Source organism: Myotis daubentonii, chromosome 12 (assembly GCF_963259705.1).
Source record: "Myotis daubentonii chromosome 12, mMyoDau2.1, whole genome shotgun sequence".
NCBI classification, from domain to species: Eukaryota; Metazoa; Chordata; class Mammalia; order Chiroptera; family Vespertilionidae; genus Myotis; species Myotis daubentonii.
The window spans coordinates 79,961,288-79,988,325 of NC_081851.1; the positions used below are offsets into that span (position 1 = coordinate 79,961,288).

The following is a 27,038-nucleotide window of genomic DNA, read 5'->3' on the forward strand; positions in this document are numbered from 1 at the left end:
TCTAGATCTATCTGTTGGACTTTATATTTTTATTTGTTTTAAATTAAATGTGGGGTGTTTCCAGCATGGTTCCTGACTTAGCTGGGCTCCCATGTGTGGGGCCAGGGCTCCCCCAAGACCCGTGCGTGTCCCCTGCTCGATGTTTGGCATGCAGGACGGTGCCTGGCCCACGGTAGGCACAGGACGACCCTTCGAGGACTTAACTGAACCCTCAGTCATTCTGACGAACCCCGGCTTTCAGAGGGGAGCCTGTGGCTGGTTGGCAGCTCACTGTCAGAATATTCCTACGGCCTCGACCGCATCCTCTCTGTGCATGGGGGCGCCTTCTGCTTTCTCTTCCTTTCACATAATGATAAGGATTTTTTCCATAAAAAAAAAAAAAAAAAAAAAAAAACCTAGTCCCTGGCTTTTAATTCCCCAGAATAGCCAATAGAGCCAGGTTTTGAGCAAAGTAGGAATAATTTAAACGTTCGTCTTTTATTTCATTGCCAGTATTTGAGATGTGTCTATTATTTGTTTGCTTTGGAAAATTATTTTTTAAATCTGGTCAGAATATTTCAATTGCTTTATATTTCAATTGCCTTAATGTTAGGACTCCTCAAGGACCTAAACATGTTTTAAAATCTTTGGGTTTTAGAAATGTGATGTGAGGAAGTCGTGAGTGTCGGAGCGGGCCTCTTCCTGGGTGTGCCGGGCTGCTGCGGCCCCCCTCCCCGAGCCAGGAGCTGGGGCCTCCTTCCAGGCCCTGGCCCAGCCCTGCCCGGCCGCCCTCAGCGGGGGACCTGCCACCCTGCCACCTGCTCAGCCTCTCCAGTTCCAGTCCCCACAGTGGCCCCCCTGATGGCTTGTTATAAAGATTAAATGCGTTAGTGTTTGCAAAGTGCTCAGAGCAGCGGCTGCGGAATCTGAGTGACCCCACGCAGGTCACTAAAAAGGTGATGGGAGCCTTTGCTCATGAAGAACCGGGTCTGGCTGTGGGGGCCGAGCAAGGGTTTCTGCAGAGGTGAGGCTGAGGGCTGGGCAGCGGGGAGGCCAGGAAGAGAGACAGTCGGGGCCTGGAATGTGAGCCAGCGCCAGGGACGGTGAAGGAAGCCAGACGCCTGGGCTGTGGAAGCGCCAATCTGCAAGGCCCAATGCCTCAGGGTAAGAGGGCTCTGTTCCTGTGTGTCCGCTGGTCTGATAGGGCGCAGTCCTAGCACCCTCGTGTCCACTTGCAAGTCAGGGTTAAAATCTTCAAATAACAGCGCCCGTCCCCCGTCAGGCTCACACCGGTCTAGGCCCGCTCACAGATCTCAGCCCCCAGTCCTGACGCACCCCTCCCGTCGGCAGCGTGGCCGTCCCCTCCTCCGTCCGCTCTTCCTCTATCTTCCACGCGACCTCGATGCTCCGCGGGGCTCTGTTGCTGTGGCCGCGGCCCCTGAAGTGGGAGCAGTGGCGGGAGACGTCGTCATTGGGGGCAGGCAGGCGGTGCTGGAGATGTTGGGGAGCCCCCCGCTCCTTCCCCTTTACACATCCAGGCAGCTCTCCTGGCCAACGGCCCGCCCTCCACCTGCTCTCAGTGACACCTGACCCGTGCGTCTGGGTTTCCGCCTCGCTCTGTGGTCTGTCCCTGAGACGAGGGAGCTGGTTCAGACAGCATTTCATTCCGGCTCATCCGAACAGTGGCTTTCTGGTGAGGCTGACGTGCACACTTTGGAGAACGTCTGCCGACCCCAAATCAAGGCTGTGTGTTCATAATCGACCATCCTGTGCTCAGCACTTGCCTGTGGGTTCCATCCAGTGTCTACTTACTGCCCCTTCGCCCATCGCGCTCGGGGAGACTTTGTGATGCGTTGAAATCCTGACTCAGCAGATCGCTGGGGCTGCGGGTGGGCGGGTAGCAGGCGGGCCAGCCAGCAGGGGTGGCCTGGGAGGACTGGCCGCAGAAAGGGCTTCCCGAGAGAACGGGCCATGTGATGCCTGCGTGGGGTCACTCAGATCCCGCAGCCTCTTTGCGCACAGGCGAGACTTCCACCCCGGCTCTGTGACGAGGGGACGGTGTGGTTCCGTCTCTGATGTGCCGGGGGCTCTAATAAATCCCATGAACAAAACACGTGCATCGCATGAAAACCACGGGGAAGGCCCGCACGGAGTGGCTCCGTCCCCGCGGTGGGAAGCCGGCCGCCTGTCCACCTGAGGACGCTGCTGCCTCCCCTGCTTTCCCCGAGGGCTGGGCCCCAGGCAGCTGAGAGGGAGCCATGGCGGAGGCGGGGCTGGAGACCGCCCACCAGCCCTGCTCCCCTGAGGTCTGGTTCCCTGACACGCAGGTGATCCAAGTCTTAGGGGAAGAGGAAGTTGCGGAGTCAGCGTTACAGGCCAGGCACAGCGCCAGGCAAGTGCAGGTAACCACCTTCCAGCTGACCAGGGAGGCGGGGGAAGGCGGCCCAGCGCTCTCCTGTCCTTGTCCCTCACGTGAGCAGAGCAGCTCATCCCTGGTCCGTTGTGAGCCTCTTTGTCCTCGGCCTGTGGCTGCGAGGCCCATGGCCGTGTCGTGACCCGGAGAGTGTGCTGAGCTGACACGCCCAGCAGTGAGAGGCTGCTGATGGGCTCCAGCATCAGGACACCAGCCACCGCGCTCCGCCCAGGCCTGCTTCTTGGCTGACAAGGCAGGGCGGTCCCGTGATGGGCCACACAGAACCGCAGGCTCACCCGCTGTCGCCAGCGCACGGAGAGGAGGTGCTGGCAGCACACGAGGCTGATCCGTGTGTGGGACATGGACACAGAAACTGTGGCCAAGCTGCATCCGACTCAGACTCTCCTGGTGGCCCCAGTGGGGGGTGGGGGGGGCTGGATGCAGGGCAGCCCCTCGGCTCTCAGGGCTCTGAGCCTGGCCCATGAGGCTCTGAGCCCGTGTGCCCACATCCTGGTTCTGGCTGGGCTGTCATCTGGGTGAGAGGTGGTGTGCTGAGCCCCACTCCCTGATGCCCAGACCAGGTTTACGGTTTTCCTGCGCACAGGGATGACTGAGGGAGGAGGTTGCCATGACAACTCACTCCCTCAGCGCCTCTCCCAGTGGCAGGCTGCCTGTGGGCTGCAGGGGCTGCCCGGTGCCCCCTTCCTCCCACTGGTGGCACTGCCCTGCCTCCGGCCGACCACGGCCAGCCCCCCCCCCCCACCCACCCGCCGCTGAGGAGACGTGCGAACAAGACCTTCCGCCAGCCTCCTGGGCACCGAGTTCCAGCTGCGGAGGTTTCTCCTTCCGCCTTTCTCCCTTTCTCCAGGAGCCATGGCTGCCCCCCTTACGGCTCACACAGGCCCCCTCCGAAACAATCAGGCGTTAGGCAGTGAGGTTTCTACTAAAATGCTCTCAGATCTGAAGATCAGCTCTGAACTCGCTTTGCGTTAAAGATGGATTTTAATACTCACGTTCCCTCTGCTGGAGGCGGCCGGGTGCGCCTGAGTGGAGGACGCGCGTGGCGAAGGCCGGCCCAGTGACCTGAGTGTCACTAACGAGTGTGTCTCCCTCCAGTCACGCGTGTGGCGCCTGGTGCAGGCGGGAGTGGCAGACAGCACCGCGCAGCCTCAGACCTGCTCCGGGAGAGCCAGCCCGGGGCGCCACCCACCCCTGTGGCCGGGGTCAGGGCCTCCTTCCCGCCTGCCCTTCCCGGCCCTCCAGTTCCCCTGTCTCCCTCTCCGCATCCTGCCTCCTCCGGGCAGATGGGAAGGCCCTGGAGGACGGCCCTTCCCCCTCTGCTCCCCTCCCTGCCCTCCTGCCCTCCCCCTTCTCTCTTCCTCCTGCCCTCCCCCTCCTGCCCTCCCCTCCTCTCTTCCTCCTTCCCCCCTCCTCTCCCCTCCCTGCCCTCCTGCCCTCCCCCTCCTCTCCTCCTTCCTCACCCCTCCTCTCTCCTCCCTGCCTCCTGCCCTCCCCAGCCACCTGCCCACCTGAAGTGCTCCCTGGTCCCAGGCTTCTCCTCAGTGGAACTGACTCCAGGACCAGCCCCCAGGTCAGCGCATCCACACCTCGAGGTCAGAGGTGCCCTGACCCCCTCTGCTCTGTTGCCAGCCTGCTCATAGGGAAGCCAGGCTGTCCCTGGCTGGTCGGAACAGGAGTCTGCAGAAGCTCACGCCGCTTTCCTGACGCCTTCTCCTCTCTCCCGTTCACGGCCGAGAAGCCGCGTGGTCACGAGTGAAGGCGTCCCAGCTGTCGCTTCTCGTGGGCACAGCATCCCCCTCCTGGCCCGTCCCCTCCTGGCCCGTCCCCCTCCTGGCCCGTCCCCCTCCTGGGCCGTCCCCTCGCCTGCACATGGCCGGTCCCCTCCTGGCCCGTCTCCTCGCCTGCACATGGCCGGTCCCCTCCTGGCCCGTCTCCTCGCCTGCACATGGCCGGTCCCCTCCTGGGCCGTCCCCTTGCCTGCACATGGCCGGTCCCCTCCTGGGCCGTCTGCTCGCCTGCATATGGCCGGTCCCCTCCTGGGCCGTCTGCTCGCCTGCACATGGCCGGTCCCCTCCTGGGCCGTCTGCTCGCCTGCACATGGCCGGTCCCCTCCTGGGCTGGTGTCTAAACCTTGGCCAAACCGTCTGAACTCGTTTACAAATTGGCCAGAAAAACAAGAGGTGAAACGTGATAAGCAGGTTCTGGGGGAGGAGGGAGACGGTGCTAGGACGCCCCTCACCTCTTACTTTCAAACGTCTCCTCTGCGGTCACGGGGCGACACTGGTTAGTCAGGCCGCAGAGGCTTGCGCAGTTCTGGGGCGCATCCCCCACAGCCTGGCCTCCTGCGTCGCCATCTTCTGCCCTCTCTGCCGGCCCCTCCCGCTGGCAGCCGGCACCTTCTCTGCCTGTGCCTGTCCCTCTGCTTGCTTGTCCTGCTGGTCACCTGTTGCTCTGTGTGAACCCACCTGTGAGGGAGACCCGGCTCTGTCCTTGCCGCCGACCTACCTCCCGTAGCAGTGCTCCGTCTCGCCGCCGTGTGGTTGCAAGTGGAGGTATTCCGTCCTTTCTGGGGGGATGCCACGTGTGTCCGAACCACCTCTTCGGCCTCAGCCAGCGTCCACGGACCTGGGTGGGCCCCGTGCTTGGCTGCCGTAAGTAATGGTGCAGCGAGAGGCTGACCGAGAAGGAAATAAACGGAAAGAATAATATTTCAGAGCCAGGTGCTTAGAAACAGGAGGCTAGGGCAAGAAACAGATTTGGGGGAGCAGGAAGAGAGAGGATACAGAGTGGCCCCAAGTGCGAGAAACTGGAGAAAATTCCAGGATCACACGAGTGGCCAATGAGGCGTGGAGTCTTGTCATTTCTCCTGATGAGAATTATAAAGCACTTTCTCGCCTGGCTGGCGTGGCTCAGGGGTTGAGCGGCGACCTATGGACCAGGAGGTCAGGGTTCGATTCCCATCAGGGCACAGGCCCAGGTTGTAGGCTCCATCCCCAGTGGGGGGCGTGCAGGAGGCAGCTGGTCCAAGGTTCTCTCTCATCACTGATGTTTCCATCTCTCTCTCCCTCTCCCTTCCTCTCTGAGATCAATAAAAATGTACTAAGAATACTTCCTCCGTGAGACAGAATAGAGCTTCAAAAAATGACAGACCCACAAACACAGCAAAGAGAAAACGCGCTGAAAATAGGAACAAACTTCCGCTAATGGAGCCCGTGGCCCTGGGACCCTCTCCTGGCCCGGCCCCGCCTCTCCGGCCGCTGGCTCGCACCCCCAGCTCTGGAGAGCCCGCCTGCTTCCCAGTGCCACAGCCCTCTTCTCCGTGTAACTCAAACTGCTTTAAACCCAGTGTGGACAGAGCTGGAGCCGCTGTCCCCGAGTCCCTGTGCGTCCACAGCCTCGCCCTCAGGCCCTGAGGCGCAGGGCAGGCTCACTGGGACCGAGAGCGTCCGCAGACCGGTCAGCAGAGCTCGCCCGGTGGGTTGGGTGCCCCTCCGCCCCTTCCCATCTGCCCTTTGGAGCCTGGCCTGGCACCGCTGCCTGTGAGCAGGGCCCTGTGGCCGCAGAGGGGCCATGGGGTGGGCGGACCGCCCGGCTCTGCCCAGTGCAGTCCAGTTGGTTCCCGGTGTCAGGAAACTGGCCTTGTCCGGCCAGCCCTCCGCAGGAGCCGCTCCCGCCCTCCCGCCCCATCCCACCCCCTGGGCCCCAGTCAGCAAGCTTCCAGGGACGCACTGTTTCCTCCCGGCCAGCTGGCTGGTGGCAGGTGCCTTCTCACGCTCAGAGGCAGGGGCGCTGTGGAAGGCAGTCCTTCCCACACCCCTCAGCAGCCCCCAGGGCCAGAGGGAGCCCGGCCACAGCCCCCGCGAGTCTTTAAACCCGTGTCTCACATATAATGTCACTCCCTGCCCAGAGCTCAGCTCAGCGGCCCCAGGTGAGTACCCCCCCCCCCCCGCCCCGTCCCAGCGTCCCAGCGCGGGTGGGTCTCGCCTGCCGAACCGGAGAGCCGGGGGACGCGCAGGCCGAGGGTCGGTCCCGGGGACGGAGGTCCGGGGGGTCCGGTGCCAGCCGGCTGCGCAGTCACCTTGTGTGTTTTTTCTTGCATGGGTCCTCGCGTCACTTCCAATTGGCCTGCGGCTCCCAGCCTTGTTAGCGCCCCTGCTGCTGGCCTGCATGTGCTCCGCAGCCGTTCCCGGGACGCCCCGTAAATGAGGGACGGCAGCATGCGCTAGGTACGTGTGCCCCGGACGCGTGCAGGGGCGGCAGCGGAGTGTGGCGGCCGGGGCTGAGTAGGCTCCCCGCCCCCCCAGCCAGGCGGCGGCCCACACCGGTGCCCTGGAGGCTGAGAATGAGGGGCTGCATGAGCATGGACGGCCCGGCCCACCTGGGTCCCGCAGCGCGGGCAGAGCAGGCCAGACTCGGTCGGGGCTCCCTTGGAGGCCGGAGCCCTAGAGCCCTGGTCGCCGGCCTGACACACGCCAGGGCCGCACCCCCTCCGGGCACCCGGGGCCCCAGATGGGGGGCGGGCAGAGGGGGTTCACGTGGGACATGCTAGAGCTGAGCCGATGCCGACCCAAGCCTCCAAGTCAACATTTGCACCTCTTGGCACACACCCTGCTCACCAGGCTTGAGCGATGCACGCACCCTCCAGGGACTGCGCAGAACGTGTGCTTGCCCTGGTTCACCCCGCACGGCCCGCGGGGGCCACAGGGACCGGCTGCGAAGCCCCTTGGCCACCAGATGCCCCGGCCACAGCCCCCGCGCCCCTCAAACCACAGCTCTGACTTCCTTCCGTGCGATGGCCCTTCCGCTCTAGCAACCGGAGCCTGTTCCACTGTCCCCTGAATCACCACGTAGCGTGTTTAACTGATGCCAAAGGTACTTTTGGAATTCTTTTCCGTGTGTGTGTGTTTGTTTTTAGTGTAATTTTAAAAGAAGGTACTTAGGGCCAGAAGAGAAAGGTGGGTTTTGTCCACACATTGCGTAATCGAAGGGCACAGGGGTGCTGTCCGAGTTGGTGTGTGGTTTTCAGAGCCGTGGGCACCGCAGCCCAGGGGGCACAGCCCCACCCGAGCTCAGGCAGGAGGAGGTGGGAGGGACACAGCACACAGGCTGGAAAGTGAGGGCCAGAAGGAGAGAGTTCAGTGTCTCACAGGTTGAAACATAACCCCAAGGCTCCGTCTTCCCTTGAGTCTCGGGGAATATGTGTAAGAAACTGGGCAGACGTGAGGCACTAGCTCCTGAGCGGCCTGCGTTCTCTCCGGGGAGAGCGCTGTGGAGGAGCCACATGGAGATCGGGGTGTGAGGGTGTCCCACAGAAGGGTGTGCACACACTTTGAATAATTTGGGGGCAGTTTTTAATTAAAATACACAATATTCTCAAAATTGAGCTCTCAGCTGTTAAAGTGTGTATACATTTTTTGGAACACCCTGTATTTTTTACTTCTCTGTGTTTATTTTTTTTTCTTAATTATGTGACCAAAAACATCAAAATTAAAAAATACATTTCTAGAGTTATATCTCTTTAGGCAAAAAAAAAAAAAAAAAGCTTTTGAATTGGACTTTTTATATAAATTGGGCAAAGGCTTTTATATATGAAGCCTGAATCATTCCAATTCACTAATGGATTTTGCTACCATCAACAAGGCTCAATTTTACATTTTTATGACTTATTTGAAACTTGAGGACAGGAAGAAAAAAAATGACACTTTTTCATCTTTTGTGTTTTACTTATTAAGTCCCCTCGCTAGCGTGGCCGTGAAAGAAAGGAACAGAGAGCATCGAGGGGCTGTTTTATGTATGTTTCGGCCCCTGTTCTCAGAGCCGGGGCAGGTGTGCGGTTGTCCCTGTGGGGTCTGGTCAGTGGGTTGGGCGGCTGCACGGACGGACCAGCCCAGACCCGCAAGCACATGGCGGTGCTCGGGCTCTGTGTGCGAGATGTGGCGTTTCCCTTCGTGCTCCAGCCTCTTACCTAACACAGCTGTGGCTCACGTCCTCACGTTGATCTTGGAGGCACGGGGCTGACCCCCTGCAGGAGGCCCCCGGATGTTCTCACGGGTAATTAGGCGGTGATGCGACTTCAGCGGGCGGGCTAACTGTTGGCATTGCTGTCACCCCGTGTCCGGGCTGTGGCTTGTGATGGAGAAACAGCACAAGTGTAGGTTGCAAGTCTCGCTGAAGGACACCAGAGGCAAGCCCCGGTGTCGGCGGCGCTGTGTGCAGGCTGCGGGCGGGGCGTCGTGGCGGTGTGGCTCGGTGCGGAGGTAGTGGGTTCTTCTCTGCCGGTGAGGCGTGTGTGTCACGACCTCCGTGTCAGGGTGATCAGTGATGGTCCTAGATGGGTCCCAGTAGAACCGGGGTTTTGGTGGCAAATGTGGAGAGGCAGCTGTGAGCAGGCGGCACTCTGAGAGGCCTGGGCCCGGTCTCCGGCGTCTCAGATCTGCCGCCGCAGCAGGAGAAGGGCTGGCTCAGGACACCAGAACTCCAAGCTGTGAGTGGCCCTGCCTTTCCTTTTTAGATTTGGCCCAGATACCGCAAAATTCAAACACATTTAAAACTTTTTTATTATGACTCTTCCATCCCCATTCTTAAATGTCTATACAAGCCCAGTGTTTCCAGCCAGATGATAACACATGGCGCCCAAAATTCTTTTCTTTCCGTTTTACTGAAACCCTGGGGCAAATGCCGCATCGCATACCAGGCGTGGGTCCAACATGCTTGTGTCTGGAAGTTCTCCGTGAGGGGGATCATCTGTGTGCGTCCTCAGTGGTTTTACCAGTGGTCCCTGTGGCGTGGAAGAGACGAAACACGTGGAGCGGGTGTTGTCCTTAACACACCCTTGTATATAGGAGCTTAAAATAGACTCATGCCATTGTCGTAGCAACGCCCGGCAGCGAGGGGGCACTGTATGGCAGGCCCTTCCCGGGGCGTCCCACACGCCAGTGTGAAAACCTGTGCCTGCCCGGCAGGCAGTTTCCATAGAAAACAGTCAGCCTCCTCTGCCATTTCGAACCCAAGCCGAGCGGCGCGTGCTGCTGCCGCGTTCTGTCCACGGGATTCGGATCCCGAGCAGCCGCCCCTCCTGGAGGGGACGTGTGCCTGGCTGGGGGTGCAGAAGGGTTTTGCTCATGGCTTTTGTGGCCGTTACCAGGGGCCCTGGGGCGGCCCCGCCTGAGCACCCAACACCCCTTTTGTCAGATGGACAGTCACTTCCTCACTCACCGAGGGAAGAAAACAGAATTTTGAATGTTGAGGTTTCTTAGCAGGTAGCTCTGAGTTTCAAAAGCCTTACCGTCTTGAACAGTAATGCACAGGTGAACAGGCAGGGCTGTTAGAAAAAAGGGGTTTTGGGAAGCCGTTCTGGGCCGCCGGGCGTGGCCCAGGAGCGCAGGAGGAGGCTGTGTTGGGGACTCGGACATGGCCAGTGCAGGGAGGAGTGGGGAGGGCCCCTGCGTCCTGGGAGCTGCTGGCACCCCTCCTGCCCCCTCTGCACTGAGGTCAGACCGCAGCCAGCCTGGTGAGGAGGGGGACTCCGGGCCACTTGGCAGTCCCCCCAGCTCCTTCCCCCTCCTCCCCCCCTCCTTCCGCCCCCCAACCTCCCGCAGCCCCACAGCCAGCCGGGGGCAGGCCAGCTGCCGAAGTGGAGACCCTGGAGATAGAAACAGACCTTTTCTGAAAGCAAGGCCTCTTTCTAGGAATGAAAGCTCCAAAAGTGAGCCAAATCGGTGTTTTGTTTTTATGGTGATAAAGGCATTTTAAATGCCTCTTTGTTAAATCACAGGATGCATCTGTAAATGGCTTAATCACACAGAAACGACGCTGAAACCCTTTTATAATTAGTCAAACCTGGCTTCCATGTGTAGGAGTTTGGTTGTAATGCCTCACTTTAAACTTGAACAGAATAATGTCACTCTCCTGCCGCACAGAGAACAGCACATGAAACAATGTCGACTCGTGTGAAAATGGATAAATTTTAAATAAGTTTTCACTAAGTTCTTAAGTTAGGAAAAATTTAGGATTTTTTTTAAAGCAAAAAGCAAGGCCAAGTGTGTGTTATTGCCGGTGGGAAGATCCCTGCTCCCTGTGCGCCCCCTGGAGACTCCTGAGGACCAGCGCCCGTCGGACAGCTCGAGCTGCAGTGTCCCTCCGGGCTCGGGCTCGCCGTCCAGGAGGCGCCGCTGGACAGCACAGCTGCCCAGCCATCACTCAGGCAGTGACCACTTGGCCTTGACAGGACAGTCTTGTGACCAGACAGAAACAGCTGCCACCTGGACAGCAGTCGAGTCGGCAATCAGATCTCCGCTGTTTCGATCCTGATTCTGCTTTAACCTCTCGTTGCTTCTCACTCTCCTACTTTAAAGGTCCCAACCCCCCACCCCCGCCCCCGTGCCCACCAGCAACTTCTCGACGCCCCTCACGCTGTCACTCTTCAATTCTGCGACAGCACACGCTATAGCTCAAGCTTGAACCTTCAGGACAATATGGCAGCTCCCAATTTCTACACCCTCAGACCTAGACTTGTTTCCTCTCTTGGGGCTAAAGGAGAAGTTGACAGCTTCTAATACCAAAAATTGTTGATACATCCAACTGGCAAAAGATGGCATTCCCGGCATTGAACGCAGTCCAGGCTCAGGTATCTCCCCTCCACCCCACGCTCGTCTGGCCGCGAGGACGCCCGTCTGTGAGCAGGTCATGCACTGGTCCCAGCACCCGTGTCCAGGGAGGCGCCCTGAGTGGGAGGCACACCTGATCCCTTAGAGCAGCGGTTCTCAACCTGTGGGTCGCAACCCCCTTGGCGGTCGAAGGACCCTTTCCCAGGGGTCGCCTAAGACCATCCTGCAGATCAGATATTTACATGACGATTCATCACAGTAGCAACATGACAGTCATGAAGTAGCAACGAACATAGTTTTATGGTTGGGTCACCGCATGAGGAACTGCATTTAAAGGGCCGGAAGGTTGAGAACCGCTGCCTCAGAAGCAGCGGGCATCTGTTCAGGATTTAAAATCTGTGATTTGTGTCCTCAGTTTTTACATTTCTGGAGGAACAAATGCAACTGAAATGGCTTAAAGGGAAACTGTCCTTGCAGAACTGTCTGGTTATTCTTGAGAGGGCGTACTGAGGAAGCGATTTGGAGGAGAACCGCTGAAACGTTGTCAGCGCTCTCCCCCATAGTGCAAGGCAGTGTGGGAGAGAAGAGTGGACGGCCTGGCTCGGAGGTGAGGCAGGGGCAGTAGGTGCCGGAGCCAATCGAAGCGTCTTAGCTGCCTCGGCCCGGCTGCTCCACGGTCAGCTAATAGTCACAAGGACGTTCAGGGAGATCTGCCTGCCCAGTGGGCTGATAGGTGGAGCTCACCCCAGGGCCAGGGCCGGTTGCTGCCGCCCTGGCATCGGCTGACCGGTTAGGAGCGTGGAGCATCGTGTCCTGGGCCTGGCAGTTTAGACCCCTGGGCACACATGTCTGAGGGAGAGCCTTGCTTCACGTGTGTGCTGGGATGCTGCCAGGCCTGTGGTGCCCACCTGCAGCGGCTCCAGGGACGGGGCAGCCGGGTCCCGGAGACAGGGGACAGGCTGCAGCAGCCAAGGGCCTCGCTCCGGGCCTGCGTCCCAGGCAGGGGCTGGGCATCGGGGCCCCTGGAGAGTGTCGCTGGGGTGGAAGCAAGAGGCGGCCCAGGCTGGTGTCCACGCGGCCGGAGCCGCGCCGCATGCCCTCCTCACGTGGGAGCGTGCGCTTAAGGGAGCTCGCTTTCTGGAGAAATAAGGAAGTTATTGTCCAGGGGATTTCATTCCTTTCAAGTAAATTGCCCTGTTTGTGTGTTTAATCATAGGTGCCCCACCCCTGGCTGCGACGGCTCTGGGCACATTACCGGCAACTACGCTTCCCATCGAAGGTACGTGGGGCTCTGTGCTCCCCTTGAAACCGTCCTTTCTTGTCCCCCTCCTGCGGGACCCTGCTGCCGGCCCTGGCACCCACCGACCCCACTGGTACATGGTCGCACAGAGCAGCCGTGCCCTGCGGGGTCACTCAGAGAGCGAGCTCCCCTGGGGCAGCCCAGCCCCTGGCAGAGCTCTCTCTGCAGCTGGCTCCACCCACAGCAGCTCTGCAGGCAGGGGTAGCGCGTGTCCTTACCTGAGAGAGAAGACCCAGGAAGACCTAAGGCCCCAGAGGACAGTCCCTGTGGGGCAGGCTCTGACGCCCTCACAAGTCAGATTGGAGCCCCAGGCTGCACAGTCCTGCCAGCCCGGCCGCAGAGCCGACCCCACAGAAATGCCGGAGCTCACGCGTCACGTGCGGCCACTCCCAGGAGGAGGCAGCTGCCGGGGTCCAACCCCAGCGGGTCCAGGGGTCCCCAAAGGTGTGGACGGAGTCGGCGAAGAAGGAAGGGCACGGAGACAGCGTTCAGTTGATCAGCAACCTAGCCAGGATCTCTAGCCCGGATCTCCAGAGAGGTTCTGCTTCGGATCTCCAGCGAGGTTCTGTAGCCATGTTCCCTCGCTAGGTTCTCCAGCCAGGTTCTGTCCAGGCTCTCCAGTCAGGTTCAGTGTCCAGGTTCCAGTCAGGTTCTCCTGCCAATCTCTGTAGTCAGGTTCAGTCCAGGATCCCTTGCCATGTTCTCCCGCTAGGCTCTGTCTCTAGGCTCCGAGGCCAGTCCCTCTCCAGGATCCTCCGGCATGCTCTCTCCAGCGAAGTTCTTCTGTCTCTAGAGAACGTTCTGTGTAGGTTCTGTGCCTAGGCTCTGTCTCTCTTGGTCCTGTCTTCCAAGCCCTGTCTTCTTAGTTCTGTGTTCTGAGTTCTGAGTGTTTCTGTCTTGTTACAACTGTATTTATACCAGTTGATTCAATCCTATCAATCTCTATTACAAAGGTTAGGGCGTTTCTTATCTCCATTCCAGGGAGAAAAGATTATGTAGTTTAAGCATGATTGTTCGTAGTTAAAGGGATTAATTACCCGCCTGGCACTTAGTTGAGGGGTTTTATTCCCTCCCTAACTTCAGGGGAAAAATCCCTACCTGGGGATTCAACCTTTCTTGGAGAGGTGACCTTGGTTAAAACACAGCGCCAAGAAGGTGAGCAAACATATTAAGAACCGTATGCCATATATGCCAGGTCCCTTGGAACAGCAAGGATGGACCGGCTCCCGGCAGGCAGCGTCCACACGTGGCTCAGGGCGGCCGTCCCGGGGAGCAGCCGCCATCGGGCGAGCGACACTCGGTCCACAGCCTGTGAGCGCCCACTAGGCCGGGCCTGTGCCGGGAGCGGATGAAAGAGGCTTTGGTGCGATGTCGGCGCAGGGTGGGCCTCGGCCCTGTGGTGGGTGCGAGAACCGCCTACCGTGTTCAGGGGAACAAGCCAGCGCCAGAAGGACCAGGTCTTTCTGAATGGAGGCTGTCGGGTGGAGGACAGCCGTGGGCGCTGCCGGCAGCCACTCACCACAGCTCAGAGGACGGGGCTGTCCGGCAGCCGAGCCTTCTGCTTCAGTGCCCCCCCACAAACAGAGACTCAGGACGCCAGAGGCACGTCCCCCGCCCACACCGCCCACCACCCTCCAGGGCAAGGTCGTTTGCACAGAGCCGTGGGGCTGGTCGGCGGGTCGGAGGTCAAGCCCTGCAGCCACCCAGTGACCCCACGGGGGGGGGGGGGGGTGGGGGGGGGATGCTCGCTGGCCGGCACAGCTTGTTTCCTCGCCAGGTCCTACGGCCACCCCCGGCTCCTGGGGTCCGCCTGGCGCTGCCCACGTCATGGGCTGGAGAATTCATTGCTGTGGGAGCCACTGCAGGTGCTGAGCAGCTGCTGCTGTGACAGCCGGAGGTTCCCCCGACGTCACCAGTGCTGCGGCCCCCGCCACGGCCCAGCGTCAGGACCAGCCTCCTTGCGCTGAGCTGGCTCACCAGGCGTCTTAACGGAGAACCTCGGGGTCGCCTCCAGAAAGCGTAGCCAGCGTCAGGTCATTGGTTTAGAGCAAATGCACTAAAACTAGACCTAAAACTCCAGTTAAATGTAAAAAGTCAAGCCGACGAGTTGCTGCAGCAGCAACACCCGAATCAACGCGCTCTGAGGACCCGGAGGGACCATGTGGTGGCGCCGCGGGTACAAGCACATGGGGGAGCTGCAGGGAAACGGGGTGTGAGTCCTGCTAAACGCGTGGTGGGGAGCTCGGCCTCCAGGACACGAGCCCAAGTCTGGGAGGCCGGGCGGGCTTTCCGCACAGAGAAGGTGGGTGAGAGACGGACTGAAATGTCCGCTCCCACCGCGCTAGGCCAGCCTCCCACAGCACACACATCCGCATGAAGGGCAGCAGCCAGAGGACAGAGCCGGTGCCGGCCAGTGAGGGGCGGGCACGCCTGCGGGAGGCTCTGGGGCAGCTGGATGGGAGGCAGGAAGGGCCTCGGCCTCAGTCCCGGGGGGACAGAAGCCCCCTAACAGGCCGGGTTAATGCTGCTCAAGTCCCTGCTCGAGGGTCCCCTGTGGCCCCTGCAGGTCCGCCGAGGAGGGAGAGGGGTGAGTGGCAGAGTCCCCTTCACGTCCATGTGGACGCCCTGACGAAAGAGAATCACGTGTTCGGGAAGGACCGGCAGCCCCATCGGAGAGCCGCCCCTCGGGAGCCTGCGGGCACTGGAGCCCACGGCCGCCCAGAGGCAGGGCTGCCCCTCCCAGCACACAGCGCCCACAGCTCCCTCGGCTCCCGCGGCTCCCACAACTCCTGTGGCTGACACAGCTCCCTCGGCTCCCGCGGCTGAGGTGCGGAGGCATGAATTCCCACCTCACTCAAACCAGAGTGACGTTGCTGGGTTTAACTTTGGACCCTAAAGAAGGAATCACAAACACAGACCCACACTGGGAGAAGGTCTGAGGTCCCTGAGCACTGTCTCTGCCCACACCTGGCGGGCCTCCTCGGCTCCTTTCGCCTCCAGCTGACATGGGGCCTGCTCGCTCTGGAGTGCAGGCGAGGAAGCTGAGACTCGCGGGAGAGAAGGGCCTGTCCTGGGCACCCCTCCCAGCGTCCGTCTCCGAGCCACTGCCCACCGAGCAGATGGTCTCCAGCTGCTGGTTCTGCAGGGCGCTCCATGCTGGGTGGGCAGTGAGCAGCGGGTTTTCATTTCCACGTTTTAAGCAAAAATACAGGAGTCTTTAAATGTTGATCAATGCTTAGTTTTGCTTTTCTGGGGGTTCCGGCGCTCAGTTGGTGGTAGGAAAGTTCTCTAGTTTCCATCAGCATGGAAATCAGCAAGAAGTGAGTCATCTGGAGAGAGCCACCAGCCTGAGCGTTAAAATGCCGCCCGCCCGTGAGAACAGGCCCCGCGCTGCATTCAGGGCCGGTGGCATTCGGTGAGGGCAGTGCCGGCGCTAGGCCGCCACCCCTGCAGGAGGGAGGCTTGGAGAGCACAGAGGGACCCAGATTTTGTTTTCGTGCGGGAAGCGGGGCTCTGGAGAGAATGCAGTCAAGGAGCCGAGGCTGGCGCGGGGGCGTGCTGACCTCGTGCTTCTCCTCAGCCTTTCAGGGTGCCCGCGAGCCAAGAAGAGCGGCATCCGGATAGCGCAGAGCAAGGAGGACAAGGAAGAACAGGAGCCCATCAGGTGTGCGGGCGGGCGGGCGGGCGGGGCGGGGCTCCAGGGCACGTGTGGGGGCAGGTGAGAGTCGGGGGGGGGGGGCGGACACGCCTTGGGATGTCAATCAACTGCAAGGTCAGATCATTTAAACCCAAACCGAATTGGATGGCTAAGCTGCAGTTGATGTGACAGGCGAATGCCCGTCAGTTTGACGCTCTGAGTCACTAAGCTGCGAGGTGTCCTCTTCCCGGGGGCAAGCACAGTCTGTTCACGGGAAAGGCAGGTTCACGGACGCAGAGGAAGGTACTGAACACAGGGTCAGGGTGAGCACTGTGCTGGCATCTGGCTCCTGGAATCATGTAGCTGCATCCACTCTCAGCAGGACCCAGGCTCCTGGCATGTGGGGCCGGAGAGAGCGTCCGCCCTCCCACTCACCCAGGCCTTTGCCCAGAACCGGCGCCCAGTGAGCCTGGGTCTCAAAAATCCATATGATAAACCTGGTGCTGTCTCCGTGAGATTTTAACCTCAGTGTCTTTGCAAAAATTGTTATTAAAATAAAAATTAATTAAAATAAAAATTATTAAAATGTATCAAAATAAATAGGCAATGCAAATTACATAGCATTAAAACTTTACTGTTTTAAGAAAAAATGCAGGCCAAACCCAGAGCCTGGGGCCTGTGAGGAGCCGTGGGCTCGCCCCAGGTGTCTGCGGCCTGGCTGTGTGCGCGGCCCTTTGCTGTCACCTTGTGAGAAGTTCCAGAAGCACCCTGGCCGCTCGGCGCTGTAGCACCAGCCCCTCGCTCTCCACGGATTCCCCAGACGTCCGCGTGGCATGCTCTGTGCTTACTCTGTCCCCAGGGCCTCAGTTAAACCCTCTCTCCCACTTCCGGAGAACATGGCCAGACAAACAGACGTGTCCTGGCTCCTGAGAGAACGCGAGTTTATGAAATAGCCGTTTTGAAAAACACCTGCAGCTTCCCACTGACTTGACATATTTCCTCCATCAAAGCCGTGGTTCTGCCCGACGGCGGAGTCTCGCCGGCAGACGCGGGCCCCGGGCGGTGTCCGCGAGGGTGAAAGCGCCCTCACCCCGCCAGGTGGGGTCGTCCACTCCCGTTTCCCGTCTGTGTCTGGCCCGAGAGATGAGTGGAGGCAGGTGATTCTGAGTTGCTGCAGAGCCACCAGCTGTGTGCGGCCGGGCAGGAACGCCTGTCTCCTCTCTCTGCTCTCAGGTGCCCCGTTCCCGGGTGCGACGGCCAGGGCCACATCACCGGGAAGTACGCCTCCCACCGCAGCGCCTCCGGCTGCCCCCTGGCGGCCAAGAGGCAGAAGGACGGGTACCTCAATGGCTCCCAGTTCTCCTGGAAGTCGGTCAAGACGGAGGGCATGTCCTGCCCCACGCCCGGCTGCGATGGCTCCGGGCACGTCAGCGGCAGCTTCCTCACACACCGCAGGTGAGTGCCCCGGCCAGGCCTTCCTGGCGGTTGCGGAGGGCGCAGCACGACAGGTATAAGAGCACATAGCGCCTCAGTCCCCCCGTGCTGAGGACCCCGAGGTGGGAAGGAAGGAGACAGGCTCCTGGAAAAGCCCAGCCTTCCAGCACAGACACGCTGGGGAGCGGTGTCCAGGGGTCGGCCAGGGGCCGCAGTAAGAAACACCAGTCTCTGCAGACGCGGTTACTCATGGGCCCCCGGGATCAAGGCTGGTCTTGGGCACAGAGCCTCGCCTTGAATGCCTGAACCAAAGATAGAGCAGGAAGTTTCCAGAAGAGCCGTCGACCCTTCCTTTTAATTTGCTTCGTGCAAGAGGAACTATATGCAGTCAGATGGCCTTGGACGAAGAGGCCTGTTCTGTTGAATCAAGTGGCCGAGTGGGCTCATTGCAGGAGGTCAGAGGTCAGTGCGTCCCTGGGCTTTATGTCCTGGCTTCACAGAAACCAGGCTGGGAGGTTGTGAGGAGGAACTGCGGCTTCTGCTGGCCCTGCAGACACCATGCTGGGGGGTGGGGGGGTCCAGGCTGTTCCCTTCCCTGCTCCATCATGCTGGGGGGTGGGGGGGTCCAGGCTGTTCCCTTCCCTGCTCCATCATGCTGGGGGCGGGGGGGGTCCAGGCTGTTCCCTTCCCTGCTCCATCGTGCTGGGTGCACACCATGGGCACAGTGCAGCCAGGCACCACCTGCAGAGCCACACCCAGCACGGAGTGCACAGGAGCTGAGTGCAGCCACAGGCAGGGCTGTGCTCAGGGATCTGCAGCCATGAGCTTCATGTTCTTTAAAGATTTTAAAAAATTAAGACAGGAATTCTCAATTACTCAGATAGAAAGTTGAAATGGTACCAACGGGGTACATGGGCCCAAGGACAGGAGGAGACTTCGGCTCCCTGACCTCATCTCAGCTCCTGTCCAGGCGCAGCTCACCTCTGATGCAGGCAGCCAGTCTCCTCCCAGAATGTGTCCTGGGGCAGAGGCTGCCTTGGACCTACAGCCTCCAGGTGCACACACCTCCCATCATAGCCCCGCCCACCCATTTCCCCTCCTGCAAACAGGTCACACTGTTCCCTCCTGCAAACAGGTCACACTGTTCCCTCCTGCAAACAGGTCACACTGTTCCCTCCTGCAAACAGGTCACAGTGTTCCCTCCTGCAAACAGGTCACACTGTTCCCGCCTGCAAACAGGTCACAGTGTTCCCTCCTGCAAACAGGTCACAGTGTTCCCTCCTGAAAACAGGTCACAGTGTTCCCTCCTGCAAACAGGTCACAGTGTTCCCTCCTGCAAACAGGTCACAGTGTTCCCTCCTGCAAACAGGTCACAGTGTTTCCTCCTGCAAACAGGTCACAGTGTTCCCTCCTGCAAACAGGTCACAGTGTTCCCTCCTGCAAACAGGTCACACTGTTCCCGCCTGCAAACAGGTCACACTGTTCCCTCCTGCAAACAGGTCACACTGTTCCCAACTGCAAACAGGTCACACTGGTTCCCTCCTGCAAACAGGTCACACTGTTCCCGCCTGCAAACAGGTCACACTGTTCCCTCCTGCAAACAGGTCACACTGTTCCCGCCTGCAAACAGGTCACACTGTTCCCTCCTGCAAACAGGTCACACTGTTCCCTCCTGCAAACAGGTCACAGTGTTCCCTCCTGCAAACAGGTCACAGTGTTCCCTCCTGCAAACAGGTCACAGTGTTCCCTCCTGCAAACAGGTCACAGTGTTTCCTCCTGCAAACAGGTCACAGTGTTTCCTCCTGCAAACAGGTCACAGTGTTCCCTCCTGCAAACAGGTCACAGTGTTCCCTCCTGCAAACAGGTCACAGTGTTCCCTCCTGCAAACAGGTCACAGTGTTCCCTCCTGCAAACAGGTCACAGTGTTTCCTCCTGCAAACAGGTCACACTGTTCCCTCCTGCAAACAGGTCACAGTGTTCCCGCCTGCAAACAGGTCACACTGTTCCCGCCTGCAAACAGGTCACACTGTTCCCGCCTGCAAACAGGTCACACTGTTTCCCGCCTGCAAACAGGTCACACTGTTCCCGCCTGCAAACAGGTCACACTGTTCCCTCCTGCAAACAGGTCACACTGTTCCCGCCTGCAAACAGGTCACACTGTTCCCTCCTGCAAACAGGTCACAGTGTTTCCTCCTGCAAACAGGTCACAGTGTTCCCTCCTGCAAACAGGTCACAGTGTTCCCTCCTGCAAACAGGTCACAGTGTTCCCTCCTACAAACAGGTCACAGTGTTTCCTCCTGCAAACAGGTCACAGTGTTTCCTCCTGCAAACAGGTCACAGTGTTCCCTCCTGCAAACAGGTCACAGTGTTCCCTCCTGCAAACAGGTCACAGTGTTTCCTCCTGCAAACAGGTCACAGTGTTCCCTCCTGCAAACAGGTCACAGTGTTCCCTCCTGCAAACAGGTCACACTGTTCCCGCCTGCAAACAGGTCACACTGTTCCCTCCTGCAAACAGGTCACACTGTTCCCGCCTGCAAACAGGTCACACTGTTTCCCTCCTGCAAACAGGTCACACTGTTCCCGCCTGCAAACAGGTCACACTGTTCCCTCCTGCAAACAGGTCACACTGTTCCCGCCTGCAAACAGGTCACACTGTTCCCTCCTGCAAACAGGTCACAGTGTTCCCTCCTGCAAACAGGTCACAGTGTTCCCTCCTGCAAACAGGTCACAGTGTTCCCTCCTGCAAACAGGTCACAGTGTTTCCTCCTGCAAACAGGTCACACTGTTCCCGCGTGCAAACAGGTCACAGTGTTCCCTCCTGCAAACAGGTCACAGTGTTCCCTCCTGCAAACAGGTCACAGTGTTCCCTCCTGCAAACAGGTCACAGTGTTTCCTCCTGCAAACAGGTCACACTGTTCCCTCCTGCAAACAGGTCACAGTGTTTCCTCCTGCAAACAGGTCACAGTGTTCCCTCCTGCAAACAGGTCACAGTGTTTCCTCCTGCAAACAGGTCACAGTGTTCCCTCCTGCAAACAGGTCACAGTGTTCCCTCCTGCAAACAGGTCACACTGTTCCCTCCTGCAAACAGGTCACACTGTTTCCCTCCTGCAAACAGGTCACACTGTTCCCGCCTGCAAACAGGTCACACTGTTCCCTCCTGCAAACAGGTCACACTGTTCCCGCCTGCAAACAGGTCACACTGTTCCCTCCTGCAAACAGGTCACAGTGTTCCCTCCTGCAAACAGGTCACAGTGTTCCCTCCTGCAAACAGGTCACAGTGTTCCCTCCTGCAAACAGGTCACAGTGTTTCCTCCTGCAAACAGGTCACACTGTTCCCGCGTGCAAACAGGTCACAGTGTTCCCTCCTGCAAACAGGTCACACTGTTCCCTCCTGCAAACAGGTCACACTGTTTCCCCTCCTGCAAACAGGTCACACTGTTTCCCCTCCTGCAAACAGGTCACACTGTTCCCTCCTGCAAACAGGTCACACTGTTTCCCCTCCTGCAAACAGGTCACACTGTTTCCCCTCCTGCAAACAGGTCACGCTGTTTCCTCCTGCAAACAGGTCACGCTGTTCCCGCCTGCAAACAGGTCACGCTGTTTCCCCTCCTGCAAACAGGTCACACTGTTCCCTCCAGCAAAGAGGTCACACTGTTCCCTCCTGCAAACAGGTCACAGTGTTTCCTCCTGCAAACAGGTCACACTGTTCCCGCCTGCAAACAGGTCACACTGTTCCCGCCTGCAGACAGGTCACACTGTTTCCCCCTGCAAACAGGTCACACTGTTTCCCCCTGCAAACAGGTCACACTGTTCCCGCCTGCAAACAGGTCACACTGTTTCCCCTCCTGCAAACAGGTCACACTGTTCCCTCCTGCAAACAGGTCACACTGTTTCCCCTCCTGCAAACAGGTCACAGTTTCTCAGATGTCTCCACAGGGCAGGACAGGCAGATGGTGGGCGTCGTCCTGGGATGGATGACCCACCCACTGGGAGCTCCGCTGCCTCCTCCTCCCCCCCGCCCCCTGAGGGCTGGGTGCCTGCAAACTGCCAGCCTCCTTTCTAGATGTCGGTGGTGCCAGGACAGGCCTCCTACCACAGACACTGCAGGGGCTCCTGCGAACACACCCTAGACACAGTCCTAGAACCAAAATGCTAGTTTACAATGTGACAAGCGGTCGCCAATGCTCGCCTTCAAGTCGTCGGCTGGGAGTTAACTGAGGCTGTGCACTGGGCTTCGTCCATGGCCCGTGGCCTCGCGCTCACTGCCACGCCTGTAGGACCCAGCCCAGGGCTTTGGCGGAGCCGTCATTAACGAGACCTACATGTGTCAGGACCTGCTCTCCAGGGAGGGGCAGCCCCGTGGGCTGCTCACCCAGCCGCCCCTCCAGGCGGAAGGCCCAGGAGCCTCTGGCCTCAGCGACGTCCGTGTCTGCAGTGAGCAGGAGGGGCGCCTGTGCTCCCTCTCAGAGCGGCCGTCGTGGCCTCTTTCATCAGGACCGCAGGTCCAGGCAGAGGACACCAGTGGGGACTCTGGGTCCAAGCCGTTCCCACTGAAGACCCTGACGATGAGCCCTCAGAGCCCCTTCCCGAGCCCGGCCTGCAGGCCACCGTCACTGGACAGTCGGGAGGGATTTGAATTCACTGCCCCTTGGAGGATGGCTTCCCGCTGGGCCCGTCGGATGCACCTGGGAGCGAGTTCCTGGCACCGCCCTGTGCTGACCGCTGACCGCTGACCGCTGCCCTGAACCAGCTCAGATGCGCTCGCTCTTTCATCAGCGAGTTAGTGTCTGACCATGAGCACTTGGGAGGGAGGAGCTCAGATCCAGCAACTGTCAAACTGTGAATCCCCCTGGGCTGGAGAGGGAAGGCCGCAGGTCACAGCTGGGCTCCCTCCCCGCAGCCCTAGCCACCGCCACCCCGGGCGTCCCTGCCCGGCAAGCAGCCACTGTGCTCCCCAGGACTCCCCGAAGCGCGGCGCGCACCACCTCGCTACCCCCCGGCCCAGGGCCAACTTGTTAGTGTGCTTGGTCCCGGCCTGAGCCCGCAGGCTGGCAGCCTGGGCATCCTAAGGCCCCAGCGGTGTCCCCACGGGCACTCAGGAGCCGCCATGCACCTGCTCTCCTCACAGTGGGCCTGCCGGGCGCGGCTCAGGCTCCCCGCGGGCGCCCTCAGGAACCAGGCCTGAGGGGGCCACTCCAGGGCCACGAGGACCCCGCCGGGCAGATAGCTCCGACTCCAGAGCGTCCGAGTCTCCGTGCCACGGGGTCCCCCCGATAGGATCGCTTCCCCACACGCCCTGCCACTTGCCCTGATTCACCTGCAGGCTCGTAGGCACCCAGCAGCTCTGCTCACACACTGACAACCGAAAGCAGCCTGGGACTGGAACTCGCCTGGACTAGGAGCACAGCGTCAGCTAAGAACTCGCTGTGTGCGTCCCTGAGCCGTCCTGACATCCCCACAGATGTGCACCCCACACCTGGGGGCCATAAGTAGGTCCTCTTTGCCTCTCCCAGCTTCTGCCGGGGCCAGAAATCGGGGGATTCCTTGGCTGGAGGATGCTTCACCTCAAGTCTCTGCCCGTCGTCACCTGGCCCTCCTCCCACAGGGATGCCAGTCATCGGCCAGGGCCCCACCGGACCCACCCTCCTCCATCCGGACGCGATCACGTTCCCAAACACGGCCCCTGTCACGGGTCCCCGTCACTCGGACGTGGGCTGATGGGGGGGCGCAGCCCAGCGAGGACGAACACTAGACCAAGTGCTGACCCTCGTGGGAGACCAGGAGGCGGCTGTGTTGGCCGCTGGAAAGTTCATGGTCAGCGACGGGGGGCTGGCTGCGGCTCCCGACCGCAGGGCCGGCCCCATCCTGCTGCCCCAACGCCTGGCACGGGGGCATCCATCTCCGGGTTCCTTCTTGTCCCCGGTGAGGAGCGGCTCCTGCGGACTCAGCCTCCTTTCCTGGACCCGGGAGCCTGGGCCTCCTTCACTGAGGGTGTCACCTGGGGGAGGAGGCAGGTCATGGGCAGTCGTGCGAAGGAGGCCGCGTGCACCTGGGTGCGTGTCCTGGGAGCTGAGCACACGGAGCCTGTCTGGGGTGCTCACCCTCTCTCCCCCCACTTCCCTGGCGCTGAGCAGGGGTCCCTCCCCCACCCCCACCCCCACCCCCAGTGGCTCTCAGATGCTTCCTTCCTCCCACGGCAGCGCACACCCTGGGACTTCTGCTCGCCGGCTGTTTGAGCTGTGGCGTCTCCCGAGGGAAGGCCCTTCAGGGCAGTGTCCAGGGGAAGGCCCGTGGTCCCCGCCTCTCCCCAGGCCCCTGGGTTCCGCCCTGGGGTGCCTGGTGCTGGCGCCAGAGCAGCCGCCTGGGCCAGGCCGGAGGCGCAGGACGGTTAATGTTGCCCAGAACAGGACGGCCGGACCTGCGGTTCCGTGGCTTTGCAGTCCACGCCCAGAGCGTCGGTCAGAGGTTTGCGTGGGGCCTCTGGGCCTCCATTTCAGAACTGCCTCCCGGAAACTCCCTGAAGCTCGCCTAGTGCCCAGACAGAGACCAATGTGTGGCTTTTCCCCGAGCCGCCACCAGATGGCACTGCGCCCTCGCAGGGACCCGCCCGGGAGGCCTGGGCCGGTGTTCCAGACCTACCCGCAGGCACCCAGTCACCGCGGGCAGGCGGGGTGGGGCCCCTGCAGCCTGTTTGCACCTCACCGGACTGAAAGCTAAGGGAAGCACAGACCAGTGGGTCCTGCGCCTCAGCGAGGTTTGGGAGCCACTGAGCCCTTTGCTTCTTGCTTTGGCTTCTGCGCGCTCCTGTTTGCGATGCTCTCCCGGCCGGCGCCGCTCCGTAACTTAATCCTGGCCCCTGGGTCTCAGGCAGGAACTCACTGGTGGTGACACCCCTCTGGGCTGAGGGCCCGCTGTCCGGTCCCCTGAAAATCTGGAGGCACCATCAGCAAAGTCCAGGGAAGAGCAACAGTTACGGAGACCCCTGACCCAGGGGCAGTCCCTCAGGACCAGCACCGGGCTCTGCGTGAGCTGCGAGCGGCGGGGAGCTCACCCCTCAGGAGAAACGCAGGAAGCCTGGTGTCAGTGTGGGCACCGAGTCGATCGGGCCAAGAGCGGATCTGCACCGTCCGTGGTGGGTGGATGCACGGTCCGCACAGCACTGAGGAGGACGCACGCACAGTGGTCCATTGGATATCACTACATTCACACGTGTGTGCAGCTTCCAGTCACGTGCCCCTGGCCCCTGGCCCCTGGCCGTGCGCAGAGGGTCCTGTGAGGAGCCTCGCCCCGCCGGCAGACGAGGGGAGGGAGGCCAGCTGGGCCCGCACAGGGGCTCCTGGTGCAGAGGACGCACACAGTGAGGAGGCAGGAGACGGCGGACCAGCTCAGCACAGGCCAAGCCAAGGGAAGGCAGGCGTCAGAACCAACCCTCACTGGGCGACACCGGCACTGGTTTCAAAGCTGTCAGATGAGATACTGGCACTTCGAGTGGCCTCCTGGGGGCGGGGGCGGGGGTGCCTTGCCTGGAGAGGCCTGAGCGTGCAGTGAGCTCGCTGCCTGCGTCTGCTGTGTTTGCCTTCGGTGCAAATCCCACCTCGTGTCAGTGCCCGCTGCCCACTGGGGGACCCAGGCCCCGCCGCCCCGCCGGTGTCCACATGGCCCTGAGTCACAGCAACCGAAGGAGATGACGCAGTGACCGGCCCCGCTCATAGCCGCGTCCACTCCCGAGACCCACGACTAATGCATTTCCCATCTTGTCCCCAGCTTGTCAGGCTGCCCGCGAGCCACGTCAGCCATGAAGAAGGCGAAGCTGTCGGGGGAGCAGATGCTGACCATCCGGCAGCGCGCCAGCAACGGTACCCCCACCCCCACCTCACCCACATCACCCCCACATCACCCACCCCACCCACACCCACACCACCACCCGCACCACCACCCACCCCATATCACCCACACCCCCACCCACACCACCACCCACCCCATAACACCCACACCCACACCACAACCACCGCCTACACCCACACCACCCACCCGGTTTCGGCCCGATCCCCACAGGCCAGGCCGAGGGACCCCACCTGCCGGAGGGACCCCGCTCACTCCGCAGACGCCGGGGAGGAACCGCGGGAGGTTGGCTCCAGGGCGTGTCCAGCCCATCTTGCCCAGTCCCGCCTCGTCAGCCACCTTCTAATTAATTTCCTTTCAATGTGCACGAGTCCGTGCACCGGGTCACTAGTCTTAATAAGAAAACTGGGGATTCTCACGTGGTGTTCCCTGAGCAGAGTTGTAATGCACTTGGTTTATGTTCGCTGGGGCAGGGATAGAGAATGACGAAGAAATCAAACAGCTGGACGAAGAAATCAAGGAGCTGAACGAGTCCAACTCACAGATGGAGGCCGACATGATCAAGCTCAGGACTCAGGTCAGTCACGCCCCTTCCTGCCCCCTGCGCTCCAGCCCCTTCCACCTGCGCTCCAGCCCCTTCCTGCCCCCTGGGCTCCAGCCCCTGCCCCCTGGGCTCCAGCCCCTTCCACCTGCGCTCCAGCCCCTTCCACCTGCGCTCCAGCCCCTTCCACCTGGGCTCCAGCCCCTTCCACCTGCGCTCCAGCCCCTTCCACCTGCGCTCCAGCCCCTTCCACCTGGGCTCCAGCCCCTTCCACCTGCGCTCCAGCCCCTTCCTGCCCCCTGGGCTCCAGCCCCTGCCCCCTGGGCTCCAGCCCCTTCCACCTGGGCTCCAGCCCCTTCCACCTGGGCTCCAGCCCCTTCCACCTGCGCTCCAGCCCCTTCCACCTGGGCTCCAGCCCCTTCCACCTGGGCTCCAGCCCCTTCCACCTGCGCTCCAGCCCCTTCCACCTGCGCTCCAGCCCCTTCCACCTGCGCTCCAGCCCCTTCCACCTGCGCTCCAGCCCCTTCCACCTGGGCTCCAGCCCCTTCCACCTGGGCTCCAGCCCCTTCCACCTGCGCTCCAGCCCCTTCCTGCCCCCTGCGCTCCAGCCCCTTCCACCTGCGCTCCAGCCGCTCCTGCCCCCTCAAGGACCAGCACTGGGAGGTGCCCTTTGGCTTTGCTCATTTTCCCTGCGCTTCCCCACATCGGTCTCTGCAGTTTTGGGGGGGGCGTTGCTGGAGCCAGTGGCCATCGGTCTCCTGGTTGCTGGTGTTTGTGTGGGATGAGCAGGAAGGCCAACCCCGTAAAATGACAGATTCTTAACCTCTGAAGCCTTTTTATTTAAGCAAAGAGGTCCTCTCTTTGCATCGGTAGACGTGCCCCTCCCTGCGGGCGGAGCCCAGCGCCCTGTGTCCACACTTTGTGCCTCTCAGATCACCACCATGGAGAGCAGCCTGAAGACCATCGAGGAGGAGAACAAAGTGATCGAGCAGCAGAACGAGTCCCTGCTGCACGAGCTGGCGAACCTGAGCCAGTCGCTAATCCACAGTCTGGCCAACATCCAGCTGCCGCACATGGTAAGTGACTGAGTCTCCTCCCTCCCTGCGCTGCCCACCTGACCGGCCCCTGACCCACAGTCTGGCTGACACCCAGCTGCCGCCGTGGTAAGTGACTGAGCGTGCAGGCGGCACTGGTGGCCGCCCAGCCACCGGGAGGAGATGGCTGTGGTGACCGCTCGCGGAGACGCCCGCCATGGCGCTGCCTGC

General features: G+C 60.7%; 1 protein-coding gene across 9 annotated transcripts in view; it reads left to right on the forward strand.

Moving 5' to 3' along the window:
* The window catches only part of MYT1L (myelin transcription factor 1 like), a 301,904-nt gene that overhangs the window by 273,867 nt on the left and 999 nt on the right, over window positions 1–27,038 (forward strand). For all 9 annotated transcript variants that reach the window (XM_059660630.1, XM_059660629.1, XM_059660636.1 and 6 more), the window contains 6 exons: window positions 12,236–12,298; window positions 15,900–15,983; window positions 17,190–17,411; window positions 25,155–25,246; window positions 25,706–25,809; window positions 26,706–26,849. In XM_059660630.1, the coding sequence (XP_059516613.1) occupies window positions 12,236–12,298; window positions 15,900–15,983; window positions 17,190–17,411; window positions 25,155–25,246; window positions 25,706–25,809; window positions 26,706–26,849 (709 nt within the window). The remainder of the gene's footprint in view (window positions 1–12,235; window positions 12,299–15,899; window positions 15,984–17,189; window positions 17,412–25,154; window positions 25,247–25,705; window positions 25,810–26,705; window positions 26,850–27,038) is intronic.